The following is a 20,924-nucleotide window of genomic DNA, read 5'->3' as shown; positions in this document are numbered from 1 at the left end:
GGGACCTCTCCAGCCAGCGTAAACGCAGCGCTGCTCTCTCCCACCCCACAGGCGCCTTTCCCTGGGCCACGAGCACCCTCCATGCGGGTTCTTAATGCCATGCCTCTCGTCTCCCACTGCACCTCCCTCTTCTGAAGGAGCAGGGCCTGTGTCCTGGGTCAGCGGGCACCCAAACCCGGGCCAGTGACTGCACGCTTACATGTTTTATAGCCCCTGCAGATGGTCACTTCACACAGGGCAACGGCTTTGTCTCATTTGTCTTGGCAACCCCAGAACCTAACACAGTGCCTAGCACACAAGACAAGCCCTTTAAATATTAGCTATGTCTTGCACGCACTCCATGCAATCTGTGTCTGTTGAATGAATAAATGAATGGCTGAATGGACAACTATGGACAATTCTCGTGGGTATTACTGGGGATGGCTTCCATGGAACGGGGCTGGGTTCCAGGAGCTGGGGACTTTTGAGACATTGTGGAACAACAAGGAAATTTTACTTGGCCGTTCCTGTAACCACCACGTGGGAATGAAGAGATGATCCACCATGTAGAGCCCTGCTATAGTACCGGCCTGGGAAGGAAGGAAAGGGCAGGAAAAGCTCATGACCACACCAATGTGTGTGTGGAGGGCTGGGGCATCGGTGACGAGCTGGCGGGAGGAAGGGCTCTGCTCAAGAGAAAAAAAAATGAAAGCACAAGAGAGACACTCTGAAGAAAGCATGTTGGAGAAATAGATGGAGTGGAGGACGCAGAGAGAAAAATGGCAGGGCCGAGTAGGAAGGCATGCCAAGGGAAGCCCGGGCCAGATGGTGATGCTCTTGCAGAGATCGGGGAACGGCTGCCAACTCAGAGCCCCGACAGAGCGGGGCGGGTGTGCGCCCTAGCGCAGGGGCCATGCTGCTGTCTATGGGGGTGGGTTGGGGGGGTAGCCCCACAGGAGCCTTGTCTGGCCTGCAGAGCCTAAGCCCTTCTGGATCCAGCTGACCACAACTGGGGGGTAAGGAAGGACCAGCGCAGAGGAAGGGAGGGGAGTGGGCAAGTTCTAGCTCCAGGGGAGGAGTGCCTGGTGTCTAATAAAGGAAGGTGAAGGGACAGCACATCTGGGGCACAGGCTCTTTGGGAAGGCAGAAAAGCCGGAGCTTTGAAATGTGCACATGAGTTAGGGGAAGAAGGAGTCACAGGGGCAAAACCCATTACAGAGAAAAACAGAGTGAAATAGAAGAAGGGGAAACAATGAAAATTGGAGAGTATGGAGTTTATAAGAAATTGATACACGAGATTTGGTGGAAACCATTGCTTTGGCTTTGGGAATAGGAGAACTGTAAATATGGATAATATGTAAATACCATTTATAATCTAAAAAGTCTGGAAGGCTCAAAGGAGAGATAGTCTTTCTACAGGCACTTTGACAAGTATGAAGGAAGATATTTGTGGCCAAGAAGAGAGGACACTGGAAGTGGAGTCTGAAAACCAGGGTTCGAGTGCCAGCCCTGCCTTGCGGAGGGGACAAGTCTCTGGTCCTCTCATTTGCTTCTGTGTCCCCTGCCAGGAAAGCAGTAGTAACTGTTCTTTCCCACGATGGCTCCGAGGGGCTGCCACAACAAAGTGCCATAGACTGAGTGGCTTAAAACAACACAGATTTTCACCTTACGGTGCTGGAGGACAGAGGTCCAAAATCAAGGTGTCAGCAGGTGTCCTTCCTTGCCTCTTCCCACTTCTGTAAAGCTAAGTGTTCTGAGGCTTGTGACAACATCATTCCAAGCTCGGCCTCTGCCTGCATCTGGCCCCGTCCCCTGCCTGTGTGTCTTCTCCTCTCATGAGAGCACCAGTCACTGGATTTAGGGACCACACCAAATCCAAGATGATCTTATCTCTAGATCCTTAACTAATGACATCCGCAAAGACCCTATTTCCAAATAAGGTCACATGCAGAGGTCCCAGGTGAACCTGAATTTTGGGAGGACACTACTCAACACACTACTGCGTCCAAACAGCAATGAAGCCAGAGCACCCAGTGGATTTATGATGTTTCCCACATGCTTCTTGTGTGCCCTGCCACGCACCTCTAATGGCTGCCATTGCCCACAGGGTGACATCCAAGCCCCCGGGCTGGCCCTGCAGGTGTGGCCGCTTTGCCCAGTCTCTGTCCCTGACTTTTTCTCACCCTCCGCATCTCTTCCACGCTATGATCTTAGCCAACTGAGTCCTCCTTGATCCATGCAACCCAGCTGAAACTCCCTCAAGAACTTTCTCAAAGAACCGGAAGGTAAGTTCTTCCTGCCCTAAACACCTACAATGGGAATTATTTTTCCCTTTCACTTGGCAGTTCATCAGCTCTTCAGACCCTCTTCCACCAAGGCCTCATTTACTTCTCATCATTTTATTTGACTTTCTTTATGAATTGAAGCCTTTCTTCCTGCACCAGCTAGAGCCCTGAAGACTTGGAAGTGTCTTTTTCTTCTTCGAAACTCCAGAATCTAGTTCTGCCCGTGGTGCAGTCCAGGTCATCTGTAACTTCTTGCATTATTACTTCCTGTTGCACCAGCTCTGCTCAGCCCCAAATTTCTAATAATCATTCACCTCATGCAATGACTGCCTTTCCTGGTTCCCATGGTCCAAAAAAAAGATGCCTTTCTCCTTTGAGCTTTCGGAGCCTCTAGCATGAGGCTCTAGAACCCCCTTGTTTTGGTCCATCCTGTATCATTCACAAAGATTCACAAAGCTCTTACTCTGCCTGGTTTTGTGCTGGGCCCCAGGGGCTCCAGCGTGTAAGGCTGTCTCATTCTCCCTTTCTGAGGACAAGGAAATTCTCTCATCCTCTTTCTTTTCCTCACGGGGCCTGACACGGTCCTTCAAATGTTGTACCTGTTCAACTGGGAGGTTCCATTCAAATGGCTTTAGCTAAATCTTAATGAACAACCCGACAGCACCCTCTGTACTTGCAGTGGGGAGAACGCAGACAGCTGGGCCTCTGCCTGCAGCATTTGCCACAGTGGTGACTGCCCTGTCCCTCCCAGAGCCTCTGGACAACCGCAGGGACCAGAAGGAAGCGGGAATGTGTTGTTCCAATGGGACTGCAGACAGGGTTGTGAGTTGGGGACGAAGGGACAGTAGTAAGGACCCTTCCGTGCAGTGCATGGTGCTGTGCAGTGAGACAGCCTCAGAAAGCAAACTGCATCTGTCCCTCCAATTCTCCAATAAGGCCCACTGGCCGTTCCTCTTGCTTAGACAGGGGGCAGGATCTACAACCGCCTCCCCTACGTCAAGGAGGACACGGGTGGGTGAATAACCAGCAGCATTGGTTCCAGATGCTTCTCTGGCCTAAGGATCTGACATGCCCATGGACAAACGTAAGATGACTTAGGCAGGGTCTCATGGTGGAAGGGAGTCACTCACCCGCATTGTTTTGCTGCTTGGTGTTTTTGATGTAGGCAGAGAACTTGGAGAAGATGTCGATGCCTGCTGTGTTGGATTCGCGGTGTTTCGCAGCCAGTTTGGGGTACCTGGAGTGGAAGACGCAGTGTTCTGTCAATCAGTGAGACTTGGAGCTCCTTTAATGGGGAGCCTATCTCCATCATGAAAAATACTCCCGTTTCTAGCTGGATCTACAAATCTTTGGGTTTTTTTTTTTTTTTTTTTTTTTTTTTTTTTTATCCCCATCCTATAGGAAGGGTGGGCACTCTTGGCCCCAGCTCATCCAGAGAGGAAGCCAGAGGCCAGGGAGGTGAGAGCTGCCCAGGGCTACATGGTCTGTTGGACAAGAAACCAGAATTCCATTCAGAGGCCCCAAATGTGCCCTCTTGATGCAAACAACAGTGCACCAATGAAAAGGCACTAGTCAAATTCTGACTGAGCTTGCCGTCCTATCAGATAGGGTCTGTGACACTTCCCCCATCCACATTAAAATAACCATCCACTGCCAGGCCTGCCATTTTCATCACAGCTGCAGAGGGCTAATTCTGGGAGCAAGGGAATGCCAGGCACCTTAGCACTGAGGCCTCTAAACCTGTGGTCCCCAATCCCTGGTCTGTGGACTGGTACTGGTGGGTGGCCTGTTTGGGACTAGGCCACAGAGCTCGGCCACCCCCGCCCCAGTCCGTGGAAAAATTGTCTTCCATGAAACTGGTCCCTGGGGCCAAAAAGGTGTGGGGCCACTGCTCTAAGCCATTTCTCCAAAGGAAGAATACCCAGGATCCTCTGCTGAAATGTCCTCCACACACTTATTATTTGTGCACAGTAATAAGATGCAGAAATGACCAGGCTCCATCGGAGGACATGTGTTTTCGATTGTTTTATTTTATTTTATCTGGAGTTAGATTTGCCATGATCCAGCCCCCTCTCTCTCTCTCTCTTGCAGAGCCTTTCCTTTTGAAGCCAGAGGAATCCAAGAGGCAGGCTTGAGACAGAAAGAGGTAAACTTGCTTGTGTGGGAATCCATGGCTTGGACCCACTGGCACCATCAAAATGAGCAGTTCTAATTTAAAAAATATATATTATTTCCCAAACATTTTATGGCCAGGCAGGGGTAGGAGGAGATGGGAGACAGTGGCCTGGTTATCATTATTACTAATGAATGTGTACCTTGTGATCTCTGGGTGGGTAGTGTTTCACTGTGGGCTGTTGGGTTGCTTAATGTTTAAAAAGCAAAATACTTTTGTCGATCTGTTGTAATGTTTTAAATAATTTGAACCAAACAAGCCTTTAAAAACTATTTGTTGTCCCTTTATTTCTTTCCTCCTCACCTGGCCCATTAGCTAGGACCATCCCTCTTGGGGCCACATTAGGTGGATGTTTAATATCAGAGACACTGCCACTGGAAGAGCCTAGCTCTCTGCCAAGAGGCAGATAAGGCAGGCATTATTGTCCTCGTTTTACTGGGAAGGCAATTGGAGACTTGAGAAGTTAAATGGCTGTTTAAGGGCCATGGCTAATAAATAGTGGAGGGACAATGAGAACCTGGTTTCCTGGCCCTGCAGCCGTGCGATCACCCTACTTCTCTAATAACAGTACAAGCTAACTTGCACTGAGCGCTACTCTGTGCACATGTTTTCACCATTCGCTCCTCACGACAATTCTATTGACAATGTTATGAGCCTTGTTTCCCACGTGAGGCAATTGAGACAGAGAGAAGGTGAGCAATTTGGCTGAGGTCAAGTGGCTGGGGGGCAGAGCCAGGATTCTCACCCAGGCAGTTTGAGTTTGGAAGCCCAGCTCTTAAGTTCCACATTCTGTGGCTTCTCAGACTTTGCCATTTGCTCTTAAAGTCCCAGAGCCCTCAAGGCTGAGCAGAGCACTGTGCACCGGCTGTCTCCCTTTACCAGGAGGGGGCGCTCTGCACAGATTCTGCACACACATGTCTTCCGAGTATACTGGCAATAACCAAATCCACCTTCTGTGCCTAGGGGCCACAAACCAAGGTTTCTTGCAAGATACTAGGTAATCTGCCAAGACGTGGAATTTAGTGTCATCTTTCCCTACTTTGCCCTTCTCACATAGAATCTAGCATGCTGTTAGAACTGATAGACTTCAAACATTAATAAAGACCAAGTGCTCTTTGTTTCTCCTTGATAATGTCAACAGGAAAGGGCCTAGAAAATGCGTTTTAGTAGACTATTTGTTTAGGTTTGTCGTCGTTGTTGCTTTCTCCTGTTATCATTTGATCAAATTTTCAGTAACCTGATTATTTCTTCACTATCAGGGTGGGCCAACAGGGACATGCGGAGGTTGCAGTGAGCTATGATGATGCCACTGCACTCTACCTGGGGTGACAGAGTGAGACTGTCTCAGGAAAAAAAAAAAGATGATGACAAAGGACCATGTATTCAGGGGACAATGACACTGTCATCCTATTCCCTAAGCACTCATTGAGACCTTACTGTATAGCATAATGTTCCAATATACGTTTGTTCTTGTGGGAAGTGTATCTCCAAGATGGTTTTTGTTTGTTTGTTTGTTTGTTTTGAGACAGAGTCATGCTGTGTCGCACGGACTAGAGTGTTGTGGCGTCAGCCTAGCTCACAGCAACCTCAAACTCCTGGGCTCAAGCGATCCTCCTGCCTCAGCTTCCCGAGTAGCTGGGACTACAGGCATGCCACCAAGGCTGGCTCACTTTTTCTATTTTTAGTAGAGGCGGGGTATCACTCTTGCTCAGGCTGGTTTCAAACTCCTGACCTCAAGAGATCCTCCCACCTCGGCCTCCCAGAGTGCTAGGGATTATAGGATTACAATCGTGAGCCACCGGGCCTGGCCTCTCCATGATGTTAATCTCACAAATTTCAGCAACTAGACTTGGGGAGGCTACTGTACAGGATGTTAAGTGCACTCATTTTATCTCCATTTTTATACCGTATTTTAAATATGCAAATAAGTGGACTACAAAATACATTCTGTTTCTCTAAAAAGCTAGCAAACAGTATTTCCTTCGTAGAAACATCTTTGAAATAGCATTGTGATGTGGTCTCATGACAAACAAAGAGGTGATAAATTTTGCTAACTCAGCAAACTATGGCCTATGACCCCTGTTTGTATATGGTCCTCAAGCTAACAGTGGTTTTTTTTACATTTAAAATGGTTAAAAAAAAAAAATCCATATAAGGATACTATTTTGTGATGTGTGAAGATAATCTGAAATTCAAATTTCAGTGTTCATAAATAAAAGTTTTATATGAACACAGCCACACCTTTTTGTTTACATATTGGCTATGGCTGCTTTTATCATACAACAGTACAGTTGCGACAGATCGTGTACAGCCCACAAATCCAGAAAATATTTACTCTCTGGCCCTTTACAGATAAAGTTTGCTGATCCCCCATCTAACCGATGAAAGTTTCTCTCCACCCTGTTTTTAAGATATCTATCTTATTTCAAACGTATTTATCTTAGATCTGCACTTAAGCTTCAGTCTGGGAGGTAAAACAAATGGCTTCTCCTCCCAAAATATAATAACAAATTGTCTTTTTGTATGTAGAGATAGTAGTGAAGAAAAAATATATATTGCAGACGGTAAGTGCTCTGACTGGCTTAGCGTCTCAGCTGACTTCCCGCGGACTGGCCACAGGCCACCTTACAAAAGGATGCCATGCAATTAAGCCAACACACATTAAGCGGCTATCAAGGACCACTGAGGAGTGACGGTTGCTGATTCTGGGAGTCTCTCCTGGCAGCTCGAGTGCTGACCTTCCCTTTTCCAAGGAGCTGAAAAGAGGAAAGACTTCTTCTCCCTCCCTTCTCCTTTGTCTCTGTTTCCTCACTTCATTAAACCCTCCCTGGAGAAGGACATTGATGTTTCTGACTTTTCTGATCCTTGATTTTATGCTTGTTTGTCTCATCTCTGCTATTTAAGCAAAAGATCCTTGGAGGCGGAAGGGGTATGGCTTATTCATTAAAAGACATCCCTTAGGATCTGAGGTTTTAAGACATAAGGTCACCAGTTGTCCTTATGGCGACACCTGAGAGACAGCCACACAATAGGTGCTGACCTATTACAACTCTTCGAGCTGCCTTTTAATGAGCTCTTACTTTATGTCGGGCACTAGGCTCAGTAGTATTACCTTCTGCAATAGCCCTGTGCCATCAGCAGTACGGTCCCTGTTTTATAGATGTGAGAATTAACAATCTGAGAGATTTTCAGTAATTTGCCCGTAGCCGAGACTACTCGTTCTCACCAAGACAGCCATATACGTCTTTCATTTCCCAGCCTCCCTCTCACTTGGGTTGGGGTCATGTGACTGGATTCTGGCCAATGGAAGAGAGGGGAAGTGACGTAACCACTCACACCCTGGCCCTGGGAAACACTTTGCATGCTCCTTTTCTCTCTCTTCCCCTGTAGAAGGAGACTAGGAGGCCATGTATTCCACAAACTACCAGATAGAGGAAGGCCATGCTCTCCACTCAGACTTTGCTTGAGTGGGAAATAAATGCATATTCTGTTAAGCCCCTGCGATTCATGGCTGATTCGATCCTGCAGCAGAACACAACTTCATGTGGAGTGGACTCTGCCTCCAGAGCTCGTACCCTCAGCCACCATGCCATCCTGAGAGGGGTCCAGAAGTCCAGAAGCTATTTCTCCTCCTCCCACAGAGTTAAAAAAGCATTCTTGTTTTCGACTATTACAAAATATCTCTCTATATTTTTTAAAAAATGGATTCAAAGCATCTTCCAATTTGGTCAGCGTTCTGAACCCTGTTGATATTTATTTAAATCATTCTTGCTAGTTGACTGACTGAATGACATGCCATGTAACTAGATTGGATCAGTTTACCTTCCTGAATTTTTATCACAGCATCTAAACACTAAGATTATCTGAAACAACGACCAGCTTTGGGAAAGCTTTGAGAAACTCATGGGATCGTAGAACAACTTGTGCTGAAAGGCACCTTGGAGGCTATGTAGTTTCACCTCCTTGTTTTAGAGATGAGAAAAGTGGAGTTGTCAGAGGGGAAGGGAGGCCTGCCCCAGGCCACACGACAGACACTGGTAGAGGTGGCCAGAGTCGGGGCTCCCGACTCTCAGTTTCCAATCCCAGAAACTCTGGCCATTCCACGGGGATGAAAGGCAAGGCCCGGCAAGTCTCTGCAGTGATCCCAGCACTAATCCCACACTTCCTTGTTGAGCGTTAACGGGGGTCGGTCTAAGGAAAGGGGTGGATGTTAGTCTCATTTGGAAACAACTTGAGACTTCCTGGATTCCTCATTTTGACACCGAACGCTCTGTGGGATCAAATTTAATTTTTTAAAAAAATTGTTGGAGTGTTTGTATGTGGTTTTCTCCTTTAAAAAAATAAAGCTAAGGGGGAAAAAAAGGCTCCCACAATGTCTTGGCTCTCCGGCAGCTTTTACAAATAGCGGTGTGATGAGAAACACATGGTAGACAAGCGCCCGGTGAGCGGTCGTGGGGATTTGGACGCCCCCTAGAGAAACGGAAGGCCAGGCTGCCTGCTCCGGGGGCCGCCGAACACAGGCCACTCTGGCCCACAGCCAAGTCCCTGGGGAAGCCAGCTGAGGCTGGTGGCTTGCTGTGGGCTGACCAGCAGGTTTCTCTATGTGGAACCGAGGCACTGGCTTGGTAACACTTACCGGGATATAATCGTGACACCTGCCCCAGTCTGATGGGTACCAAGGCATCTAAGGGACACTTCCGTGGGGCTCCAGATTGGCCAATGGTCTCACCACTAGGGCCCCCACCGCAGCTGCCTTCTGCAGCTGTACATTTTAACAGACTTGGGTTCTGCTACCTGGGAGTGCTGCATCGTCAGGTTACTAACTCGGCAGGAATGCGCTTAGTGAAACCTCCTACACAGGATCCAAGATCTGGACCAGAGGGAGCAGCGCTCAGAACAGGGAACGTGAGCAGAGAGGGAAGAGAGGGGGGCGTGTCTGCATCCAGCACTGCCCACCCGAGTTGGATCATGGAAGCTTTTCAGCACCTGATGGAATGGTGATAAAATCTGATGATGACCGCCTCTGGGAGAATGTGCAAGGACACACGGGACATACAATTCCAGGGGTCTCTGGGCCCCCTTGGTCCTATTGTGGATGCAGATTGGGGACCCCTTTGTTAGAGAAACAGCCCAGGAAAAGCGTAACCAGACTGGGGTTGGGGAGGTGGGGGGAGCCTGGCTAAAGTGGGGAATCGGAGAGCAAGAAGGGCCTGGGGTCATCCTCTCACAGAGGAGAAACTGAGGCTGAGAGCACATCCCCCTCTCCATGCATCCACCTTCCATTCCCTGAGGATCCGGACGGGAGTCCTCCCTCCTGAGCGTGAGAGCCTCACTTCTAAAAGGGAAAATGGTAACTTCGCCACGGACTTTCCCCTCTGGGCCTCCCGGGCAAAGTCCAGACTCTATTTAGTTACTGAAAACAACATTTATTTTTTTTTCACATGGGCTTTCAAACCAGTGCTAGCAATGAGGTGGAGTCCCAGGGGAGAGAGATGGCGTGCGGGCCCCCTCAGGCCATGTCCGGCAAAACGGCTGGCAGGTGTCCTGCTCAGAGATGCGTGTGTGGCTTCTGCCTGTGGCTGAGCTGGGAGTTACACGGGGGGCTGCCCCAATGGTTTAATTAATTCACTTATTTAAAGTCAACACTCAGCTGCTTCCAATGGGCTTGAGGCAGCTCTCCACACTCTCAGTGTGAAAATCAACTGTCCTCATTTGGATGACAAAGAATATTATGGAAGAAGGCATGGTTGTTTAAGCCTTAATCAGAGAATGACTGGCAGTTTTAATTTTTAACAGTAATTCGCTAGATGTGCCACCTTGGACAAGTGACTTAATCTCTCCAAGGCCAACTGTAAACTGGAGATAATGACAGCACCTACCTCCCAGGGCTGTGACAAGGACAAAATGAGTCATGTTGGTTAAGTGCCGTCAGCGGAGCCTGACACAAAGTGAGAGTGATAAAAATGTGGATGGATAAATGACACTTTTTAAAATAACTGCACGATGGTGGGTTTTAGTAGTTAAATCCCACTTATTTTACCGGCTAAGTATGTCCCGAATCCTGCTCACTCCTCTCCTCCCATCTTCCTGCCACCGCCTTGGCTCAGCCTGTCCTTCTGTCCTGCTGGGCTGTCACCAGCTGGCTCCTTGACCACCCCCAGATGTGCTGTCCTCTCACTACTCACCTCACCCAACCCCCAAAGTCAGTCTTAAAACTGACTTTCCAACCCCTTCGTGCAAAACCTGTCAGTGGTCACCCGATGGGACCCCCTACAGGTTGACAGGCTACGGGATAAAGTCTATGCCTTACTCGACGTGTAATATTATTTTCCTAGTTTGTTTAAAAAAACTGTGACTGTTTTAATTCCGGATTACGATGCTCTCTGATGAACGAGCTAGCCTCCGGGAACTTCCAAACCTGTCCCTGTCTCTATTCTTCACTCCTCTTTTCCATCAGTAGAAGCTTATTACCCAACACACAGCCCCCTGGCCTGCCCCCTCCCTGGACCGGCTTTCAGAGGAGGAGGTGAGTTTTTTCATCCATGTGATCGTGGGGTCAGAACAGACCGGGTCAGGTTTATGACCCTTGGCGTTGTTTTAAGTCACTGGGTTGTCCTTTCCTGGCTTATTTTCACTTCATGGGCCTTTCAGCCTTCCTCCTGAAATGAGGGAGCCCTTGCTCTCCCTTGGAGGTTGTCCAGGCAGAGTGACCTGGGCAGACGGGGACAAGCTGGGGTGGGACCTTCCTAGAGCTCCTAAAATTGCTGTGTGTGGGAGGAGTGACCGGCTCTACTTCATAGGCGATACCCACTCTCGGGCGGATTTAGCGGAGTCATTCTGAGCCTGGCGGCCCTTCGGGGGCTCCTACCCTCTCTCTGGGATGAGAAGGCCTGTGCTGTGGACTGACAAGGCCCCTTTGGGAAGGCGCCTTCTCAGAGTTCTCGCTGCGCTTGTGTAGTTCCAGCATGGACCCTTGCTTACTTTTCAGGGGTCAAGGTCTCCTCCAGGAACTCCTCGATCTTATTGACGTCTGTCTTCACGTCCCCATTGAAGGTCAGGAAGGGCGGATGCGTGCCAGGGGCCAGGTTGTGCAGGTCGGCCGGCTTTCTGCAGGGGAGAGCAAGATTCGGGTGTTGGCTTACAACCGGGGCGCTTGCTGTTCTGGGAAACCTAAGACTGATAGGTTGTCAAGTAGACCCCTGTTGCTATCCAACACGCCCGTCAGCAAAGACAGATTGATGGTGCCGGGCGCAGAGCACAGGAGGCTGGAGAAAGTTCTGAAAGAATGCAGAGTGATGCAGGGAAGGCGTCCAGTGAAGTCAGCGAGAGGGGAACAAGTCCAGAGGAAGGAGTTGAGTACTGTTGAAAATGTGGGAAGATTGCAGGTGACTAGCTAAAGTGGCTCTAAGATTTAATTACCCAGGGAGAGGGTGGGCTTTGCTTTGAAAATTGCCTTCACTAACCCCCCTAACAAAAATACACTCTACATAATTCCAAATTTTAAAAACTAATGAATTAGATCACATTTTTATCCTAAAAGATATCTTTAAATACAAAATAATAATAATAATCATGAGAGTTTGGGCCATTTGTTCAAGTTAGAGTACCCCTAGTCTGTATAACTTAAATTTTAATGTCCAATAACTAATGTGCAGCATTGGTCAGTCTTTTGCCAGACTCAACCGAACACTTTTTTGATCTATAAACAGCCTCTGATACAGCCTTCAGGTATCCATGAACATAAGCAAATTATTAGCTTGAAAACAAAACTAGTAAATGAAGACAATATTTTCAAAAGTGTTTTTATGGCTGTTTCTAGCATGACCCTCCATGGGTCCTTGTGCAAACTCATGGATTTATGTCCGACAGACCCAAATTCAATGTTATTGCTCAACAAACACCAGATAGGCTGTTACCAAAAGGATTCTGCATCAGGAACCTAGCATTGCTGGGTAAGAATGTATCTGGGAAAAAGCCTTACAACTCAAGATCCACGAGGAAAGGACCTAGAACTGTACCTGATATATATATATATAAGGCTCTCAATAGATATATATTTTAAGGATTAATGAATAAAACATACATTTTTAATTTAAAAAAAGAGTGTTTTTAGCTGCACAATTAGTAATCAGAAGTTGGTCAGTTGGTAAAAACTTCAATCCAGTTATGAAATCTTTCAGCTTTTAACTGAATGTGGGAGAGCCAGCAGGCAACTGCACTGCTAGAGTGTTGGTGCTCCTCCATGGTCTACCTTCTACAGCGTTTTCACTTTGTAACTTAATTCGAACACACGCTATTATTCTCAAGGTATGACTATTATGGTTCCAGTTTTACTAGAAAGAAGTAATTTTTCTTTAAATATTTTAAAATTCTGTTCAACATACATAAATTGAAAATCTCCTGGGAGTCAGAAATTGTGCATATGTTCTAAAACTATGAGGTCACTTAAGTGTTATAAACAATCTATTTTTCTAAGGAAACATACCTTACATTTTCTAATGGGACTCAAATATAGCACTTGCTTTGTGAAAGTTATTTCTTTCTATAGCAAGCTTTGCTGGATCAATAGAATCTTTGATGTAAAGCACAAGTATGATAAAAAATTCAATCCCTTAAAAGGTAGAAGTCCTCTTGGTATGCCTGTTGGATTCTGGGTCAGGCACTTAAAGAAATCTTAGATAACCAAAGCAACAGTGCATTTTTTACCCCCTGGGAAGAGGAGATCGAAAAGTCCTAAATTATCCACAAAGGAAGGCCTAGATCATGGGGAAAGGGCTGAAATCCTGGAACACAGATCGGATTGAATGAATTAACAATTAATTAATTGAATGACTAATTGCACTTTTTGTATTTGGCCCACGGCAATGCTGAGTGGCGTTCCTGGTGTGTACGGGGAGTATCCTGACTACCTGGGGGAAGGGACTTCCTGCAGGTGCTGCAGGAAGGAAAGGGACTTGTGTTTGACACGGGCCCTGTTAATTAAGGCCCAAGGACGTGCTTCTGTGACTCGGCCACCTGGACAGAATGCAAGAGCAAGAATGGAGCGAAGTGAGGGAAGAAGGCTTGGCAGATTGGGGAAAGTGGGGAGGGAGAAGGTTGCACCAGCAAAGGGTGAGGAACAGGAGGAATGATGATGGAGACAGCCACAGGCAGGGCTAGAGTATCAGATTCACCCCAAATGCTCTCTCTAAGAAGGCGGCATTTCTTGTGGGAGTCGGGAGTGCAAAACATTAGATTTGGAAGAACTGTAAGAAAGTAAACAAACGGGGGTAGAGGAGTCTGTAATGAAACAAATTCCTGGCGTAATCAGTTTGGGAGGGGACGAGAAGAATGTCAATTACTGCGCTACTCCCCTGTCGTGCGCCAAACACACCCGCTCCAGCTGCATTCTGTGGCGCTTGGAACTCAGGCAGTTGAGACGGAAAGAATTTTTAAAATCTAATTTACTCAGTCCCTTTGTTGACTTTGTGTGTGTCCCTCATTTTAGACAATGGAAGGACATTCCTTACTTGTTCCCCTCCGGTTTCTAGAACCCACATAAGGCAGCGACGCTGTGTTCGCAGCTGGAAGGAGAAATCTACACTGATTTCATTGTTCTGCAGTTACCTCTCTGCATCTTAAAGATACAGAAATGTGTGCTAGTGGTGGTGTTTTTTTTTTCCTCTGGCCACTGGAGTCTGACACGTCCGGGAAGTTCAGCCTACGGCCTTGGCAGCTTGGCTGGGACGTGGCCAGTTGCAGCTCTCGCTCCTTGTTCAGGGCTTGTAGTTGGAACTACATCATTAGCACTGGGTTACACATCGCCAGGTCTAATTTACAAATTAATTAATGTGCATCAGTCTTCTTTTTCTGACTAGATTGCCACCTCCAGGAAGGCGAGGATCACGCTAAGAATAGCCGATAAGTATGGAGTCCTTACTATGAGGTGCAACATTGAATGCAAACTTTCCGTGGCCTGCCTCGCTAAGCCCTCACGATAATCCTATTGATTGGGAAGGCACTATGTCCATTGTACAGATGAGGAAATTGAGGCTCTGCAAAGCTCAAGATCACTCAGTCAACAAACACTGGTGCCTGGATAAGTTTTCCTAGAAATTAGTGTGTGTGTGAGTGTGTGTGTGTGTGTGTGTGCATACGTGCAGTAAGAACATTTCCTTATCTACAAAACTGGAGAGGTGATACATGCCTGGCCTACCTCTAAGGGGTGTTGGCAGGACCCAATGTGCTAACATGAAAGAGTGACCTAAGCATGCGGAGAATGCTGGCGTGGCCTCCTTTCCCGTTCTGATCTCCTGCGAACACTCAGGTCCACTCTCACACGTGACGATCCAAAGGCCTTCGATTCTCCACTGAAGGAAGCTGTTCTTTGCAACTGTGTGAAAGTCTCCTGCTCTCTTTTAGCTATCATGGACATCAGCTGCATGGTGGCCTCATGTCCATTCACGTGACAGATACTAGGGTCTGTCAGATTACAGTTGAGAGCCTGTCCAAAGCTAGTTGCTGTGGAGAATGCAGAGAGGAGCTGAAAACATGATCCCAGCCTGTCCTCCAGGGATTGAAGGCCTCATTTGAAAGATGCAAAAAAACTCCATAAGTGATGTTTTATGCAGAGCATAGTATCTGAACCAAGAAGACTGAGTCTGTATGTAGCGGCAGCCCCTCCGATTTCAGGCTGGGCACTTGGTCAAGTCATTTGAGTGCATCTGTCTCCATTTCTTCATGTAACATGGAGAAATAAGATTCAAAGGATTAGATTTGAATCTAATCCTTAGATTCATTAGATTAGATTTGAATCTAATCTAATCCAAAGAAAAAGATTCACAGGATTACATATTACGTGATCTTTATAAAGCACTCGCCAGTTGCAAAGCGTTAGGACTGTAGATAGCATAACTTGGTGAGGTGCTGGTGAGTTTGCAGAGAAGCTGGGCTGGTGGGTGAGAGTGGTAGGAGGCCTGGGGTGGCAAAGGGAGGGGGCTGAGGCTGAGCCTGGGGGCTGGTGCCATCTGCAGGGACAGGAAGCAAGAGAGGGCTGTGTTAGACAGAGGACGCGTCCTAGCCAAGGATTGGAGGCTGCAAGGAACAAGGGCAGCAGGAGGCAGCTCAGCAGGACAGAGGTGGACAGGCCACGCTGAGATGTGTTGAGAGACGGTGTTGGGAAGAACCGGGGAAAAGACAAAAGAGGGATTCACGTGCAGTTATTCCATGGACAGTGAAAACATCGAAGGTTTTCCGATCAGGGGAGTTGCCTGATTAAAGCATTATTTTAGAAAGACAAACCTTAGGATAAAATAAAGGATGGATTGGGGGATGGGGAGGGAGAGAGAGAGAGAGAGAGAACAATGGAAGTGGCAAGAGAAAGAAGCTGGAGACATTTCAGTGCCTAGAAAATGGGACAACAAAGGAATTCATGAGGAAAGCCCCACTCACAGAAAAAACAGTAGGTGCAATTTTAGACACCTAGATTTTAAAGTGACAATAGAACATCTGAGTGGAACCATCTAGATGATAGCAGGGCTCTGGGATTCACAGAAAGAATTCCTTTATGATTCACATAAAGATGACAGGGAGAGTATGCCCAGCTCACCAGGAGGAAGGGTGAGCCTTGGGCTTTTCCACATTTAAAGGACAGGCAGAGGAGGGGAAACAGAACATTCGGTAGGAGTGAGAGAGTGTGGCTCCCAGTACCGAATGATGCAATTTAAAACAAAACGGTAGCAGCTTTCCATCGAGGCCTGTATTCTAGAACCCTCGCACTAAGGACTTCTAAGGATGGGAACGTAGCATGGGAAGCGGGCTCATCTCACCTCCCCCAAGACTCAGACTCACGCGCCTGGAGTCCTGCTAGGGTCCCAGGGATGATGGCACGAGTGCTACTGGAATGACCGACTCCTTTGTCTGTAGGTGTCTGTGCTCACCTCTGAGCCAGACGTCCTCAGCTGCACAGACAAAGCCAGTCCTTCCTTCTTCCTTGCGAATGCAACCTTGTCAGACAGGGCAGTGCAGTGCCGGGCCCCGCGTGAGCTACTGGCTTTTGCAGCCTCCCTTGCAACGAGACGCGGGCCCTGCGACACAGTCCTGGACAAGGAGGTGTGAGCAGGAGCCGCCGTGAGACACGGAAGGCGTCTGCCCTGCTTCACGGAAGGTGCTCCGTCCCTGCAGCTGAACATAGTCCCCGCTGATGCAAGGCCCGTTACCTTTTCAGATCCACAGTGGTGACGTTGAACACGACTCCTTTCAGCCAAAGGATCATGAAGAGGCGCTGAGAGAAAGGACAGTTGCCAATGCTTTCCCCATCGATTCCAGCCTGGAAGGAAGAGAACCAGAGTTCTGAGTCGCCATGGGTGCACTCGCAGGGAAGAACACAGGGTTAAAACACCCACATTCCGGTCTCAGGAGGACTTACCAAAACCAAGCCCCAGCCTAATGCAAAGGGCAGTAGCCCTGTCTCATTCATCTCTGTCTTCCTAACGTCAATGCCAGGCAATGCCTGCCACTGTGCAAGGGCTCCCTAAATACTTGCCGAACTGGGCTTAGTGATTATGTAGGATCATAATTTTATGAAATCGTAGAACCCTGGTATCTAAGGGTAAAAAGAGATCTCCAACATCACATAGTCTAACACAAATGATCCTGGAACACCAACATCTATGCCCCCGAATAATCATCTAGCCTATGTTTGAATATCTCCACCGACCAGTAATTTAAATCTCTCAAAGCAGTCCATTCTGAGGATTGCTCTAGCAATTAGAAATGATTTCCTTTAGCTATACTCAGCTAAAACATGTTCCTCTATAGTTTATCCTCTTGTACTCCCTGGTCCTTGCTCCATGAGGATGTCACAAAACAGATATGTCAGACTTTGATCCCATCTCCCTGTGTCTAGATTAGTCAGAAGGCCCAAGACTTTAATCAATATACCACTCAGCTCTGACTAGTACCTGGCCTTCAGCGTCAATAAGCCATTCATTTGTTAAATTATCCTTTTACCCAGCAAATCCGTATTGACTATCAATTACATGCAGGTCACTGGAGAAAATTACCCAGGAGATTCAAAAATGCATGTCCCCAAGGAGCTTATGGCCTTCTGTCCTGTGGGCCAGGGGACAAGACTGGAGCACCTGTGACAGCAGTAGCATTACTGAGTGCTCGCACACTCCCTTCCTCAAAACGATGGGCTTTTATAAGACTGAAAGACAAATCTATCCTCACTGCACTTTTGAGTGGGCTGCAGATCCATGAATTTCATATAGAATTTATTTTAAGCAAACACGTGAACAAGCAAAAAAGGTTGGGGCACTAGTCTCTGTATATTCATTTCTATTGAGCAGTTTATTGCCCCCCAACATGGACTTAGAGGCAGAAACCACTTGCTCTAGTGTCATCTGATGTTGGCTCCCCTAGAAACCGTGGCCCCCTTAGGTGGCCTGGCAGGGGACTCCACTGTCAGGGAGGGCACAGGTAATGAAGACCCCCCAGGCTTACTTGCAAAGCTTCAAACAATCTAACCAACATCCAGGAATGGGGGTTTACTAAAAGGGAGGTTTTTTTTAAAAAGAAAGGGAGGACAAAAATGCTTTCCTGAAGTTCAGCATATTATTTTCCCCCTTGGGGTTTGTTCTGCTGTGGCATTCAGATGGGGGAGGCAGCGATGCCTTCTTTCATACATTAGGGCCTAATTGTGTGCTTATTTCTACTCTGCAAATCGCTCCCAGCAGAGGCTCAGGTTTATAATGGAAAACTGGAGCCTTTGACAGTGTTGGCTGTATGTAATTGCTATGAAATTACAGTTATTTTACCTCCCTCTTAACTGCACCAAGAACTCCACTCCCTATTCAATACTCACTTTTCTCCAGGGCTGGAACAGACTCACCCCTGAGCCACTGAGATAGCATGTGTTCCGTTATAGAAACTGGCACAGGTGGGAGGGCCCAGCGTGGGTGCCATACCTGCCCACAGAGCTGAATTACTGATAAAGCACTATCAGACAGGCAACCATTAATTTAATGACAGCTTGACGCTAGCTGGAGTTTATAATGGCAGTTCCCTAAGAACCTATCAAGAAGCACTTGACAGGCACCAGGTTCTTGGTCCTTTAAGACATCCTGATGACACAGGACAATTTCCTCCAGGGCCAGTTACAATGTAAGTGACAAGTGTAGAATTTGAAAAAGCAAAAGCCAGATCCACACACTGTTATCTGTTTTCCTCTGGTGGTCATGGTGGTGGGAGAAGAAGGGAATTAAAGGATGAACTAGTAAAATATTGGAATTCTTATTAGCTGGACAAAAAAATTCATATAATAATAATGTTAATAATAACAAATTGTCTATATTGTCAGGTATTGTTATAAACAATTTATATGCATTATCAATTCATTTATTCTTCCTGAAAAGCTTGCAAAGTGGGATACTATCAGCCCTTACAGAATGAGGAAATTGAGGCACAGATAGGTGACATAATTGGCTTAAGGGACCCACCACGGTGAAGCCAGGATTGAACCCAGGTGGTTTTGGATCAAGACGTAGCATTCTGAGACACCCTGCTGGAACCCAACCTGATGGCCCAGCCAGGTCACATGTTGTCCCCAGGTGCTGGGAGGTGATGATGTTGAACGGTACAGACATCCTGTCCTCGAGGCCATGTGCAGTCAGCTATGCCAGAAGTGTAGGATGCAATGTCCTTCATCACGCCATGGATTCTAATTATGTCTTATTAATAGTGTCTTACATTGTGATCCTAGGCCTAGTAAACAAAAGTCGCCCAAGGCCAACAGAAACATGTGAGGATCTTGCCGTCCACCTCCACTGTCCAGGTGTCCCTGTTTTGGATTCCTCTCTTCCCCTTCACAACCCCACAGCCCCGTGGCCCTGGGAAACTGTCTGTTAAACTCATGGCTTAAATGTAGTGAGCTTTGGAAACCACTTGAAACATCAACAGAGAAGGGCCAGGTGAAAAATATAAGGAAAAACCCAGATGGACTTTGGTCCAAAGAGATCCTGAGCACTGAGGGTTGAGGACAGGTACAAAAGTAGTGTACTAGGTTGAATCCTCTTCCCCAAAATTTATGTCCACCTACGAAAGGGACTTTATTTGGAAATAGGGTCTTTGCAGACATAATCAAGTTTAAGATGAGGTCCTATGGGATCAGAGTGGACTCTAAATGTGCCTGGTGTCCTTATAAGAAGAGAGACCCTTGGGCACAGACGTGCAGAGGAGAAGGGCATGTGAAGACAGAGGCAGATATTGCAGCCATGTGTCCACCAGCCCAGGAACACCAGGGCTTGGTGGCAGTCACCAGAAGCTAGAGTCAAGGGAGGGCTCTTCCCTGGAGAGAGAGAGCTTGGCCCTGTTGACACCTTGATTTTGAATTTCCAGCCACCAGAACTGTGAGAGAGGAGATTTCTGTTATAAGCTACACCACTTACAGTAATTTGTTACAGCAACTCTAGGAAGTGTCAAAAGGACAATGGCATACAGCTAATGGCAAACTTCCCAAGTTCGTGATTCTGCTTTGCACACCACTGCCAGCTAAACCCCCAAGTACTGCCTGTTCCCTAGGTATAGTGTATACAACTTATTATAAAATATTACACCATATATAATATTGTTAATACATATGATAATATCAGTAGTAGCATAATGTAATTATATTTGTTGTATGATTATACAGTTATTTGTTATATGCTGGATAATTCCTATTACAGGCTATTATATATCATCTTTCATATGATCTCTTCCTCTGTATGGTAAGCTTGGCTCCCCACAAAACACAGGCCATGTTTCATTTACTTTGCCTTTAACAGCAACGAGCACAAGTGCCTGAAACTTAGTTGATACTCAATGCTTGTTTAAATGGATGCGTGTTGAGGGGAAGGAGCTGTCCCTCCCTTTTTATAGCTTGAGAATGTCAAAATTCTCTCATTGGCACTGTAAAGAGCATCCTAAAAACAAACAAACAAACAAACTTGAGTTTTGAAGCACACTACAGCAGGAGACTGTAGTTCTAGATTCATCTCTGTCCCTAATTCGCCATGTGAATGACCTTGGGTAACTCAACCCCTCTTGGGCTCAACCATTGAACCTACAACTTCCTGCAATTTTGTGTATCAAGTGACTAGTGGAGATTTGTTTAAGACTGTGGTTCCCAAACTTTTCAGTCTCAGAACCCATTTTATGCTTTTAAAAATTGTTAAGGATCTACCCCCCAAATTTATGTGGGTTATAGCTACTGATATTACTATAAGTTCATGCTGAAAATGTTTTAAATATTTATTTACTCATTCATTCATCTAAATATTATAATAAACATGTCACATGTTAACATACATGACATCTTAATATAAAAGAACTGTATTTTCTGAAAACAAAAGAAATTTAGTGAGAAGAGTGGCATTTGTCTTCTGTTTTCACAATATCTTTAATGTCTGACTTAATTTGATTGAGGGATATTATGAAAACCTGGCTTCACACAGACATGTCGTTGG

General features: G+C 46.7%; 1 protein-coding gene across 1 annotated transcript in view; it reads right to left on the bottom strand.

The window, feature by feature from the left end:
* The window catches only part of LOC105866836 (chloride intracellular channel protein 5), a 105,765-nt gene that overhangs the window by 28,371 nt on the left and 56,470 nt on the right, over positions 1-20,924 (bottom strand). Inside the window, exons 2-4 of the mRNA XM_012756442.3 lie at positions 16,635-16,744; positions 11,419-11,544; positions 3,395-3,501 (exon numbers count right to left, since the gene is read on the bottom strand). Coding sequence (XP_012611896.1) covers positions 3,395-3,501; positions 11,419-11,544; positions 16,635-16,744 — 343 coding nt within the window. The remainder of the gene's footprint in view (positions 1-3,394; positions 3,502-11,418; positions 11,545-16,634; positions 16,745-20,924) is intronic.

This window comes from Microcebus murinus, chromosome 5 (assembly GCF_040939455.1).
Source record: "Microcebus murinus isolate Inina chromosome 5, M.murinus_Inina_mat1.0, whole genome shotgun sequence".
Taxonomy (NCBI): Eukaryota; Metazoa; Chordata; class Mammalia; order Primates; family Cheirogaleidae; genus Microcebus; species Microcebus murinus.
The sequence above is the reverse complement of the archived record's forward strand: the minus strand, read 5'-3'. Positions and strand labels throughout refer to the sequence as shown.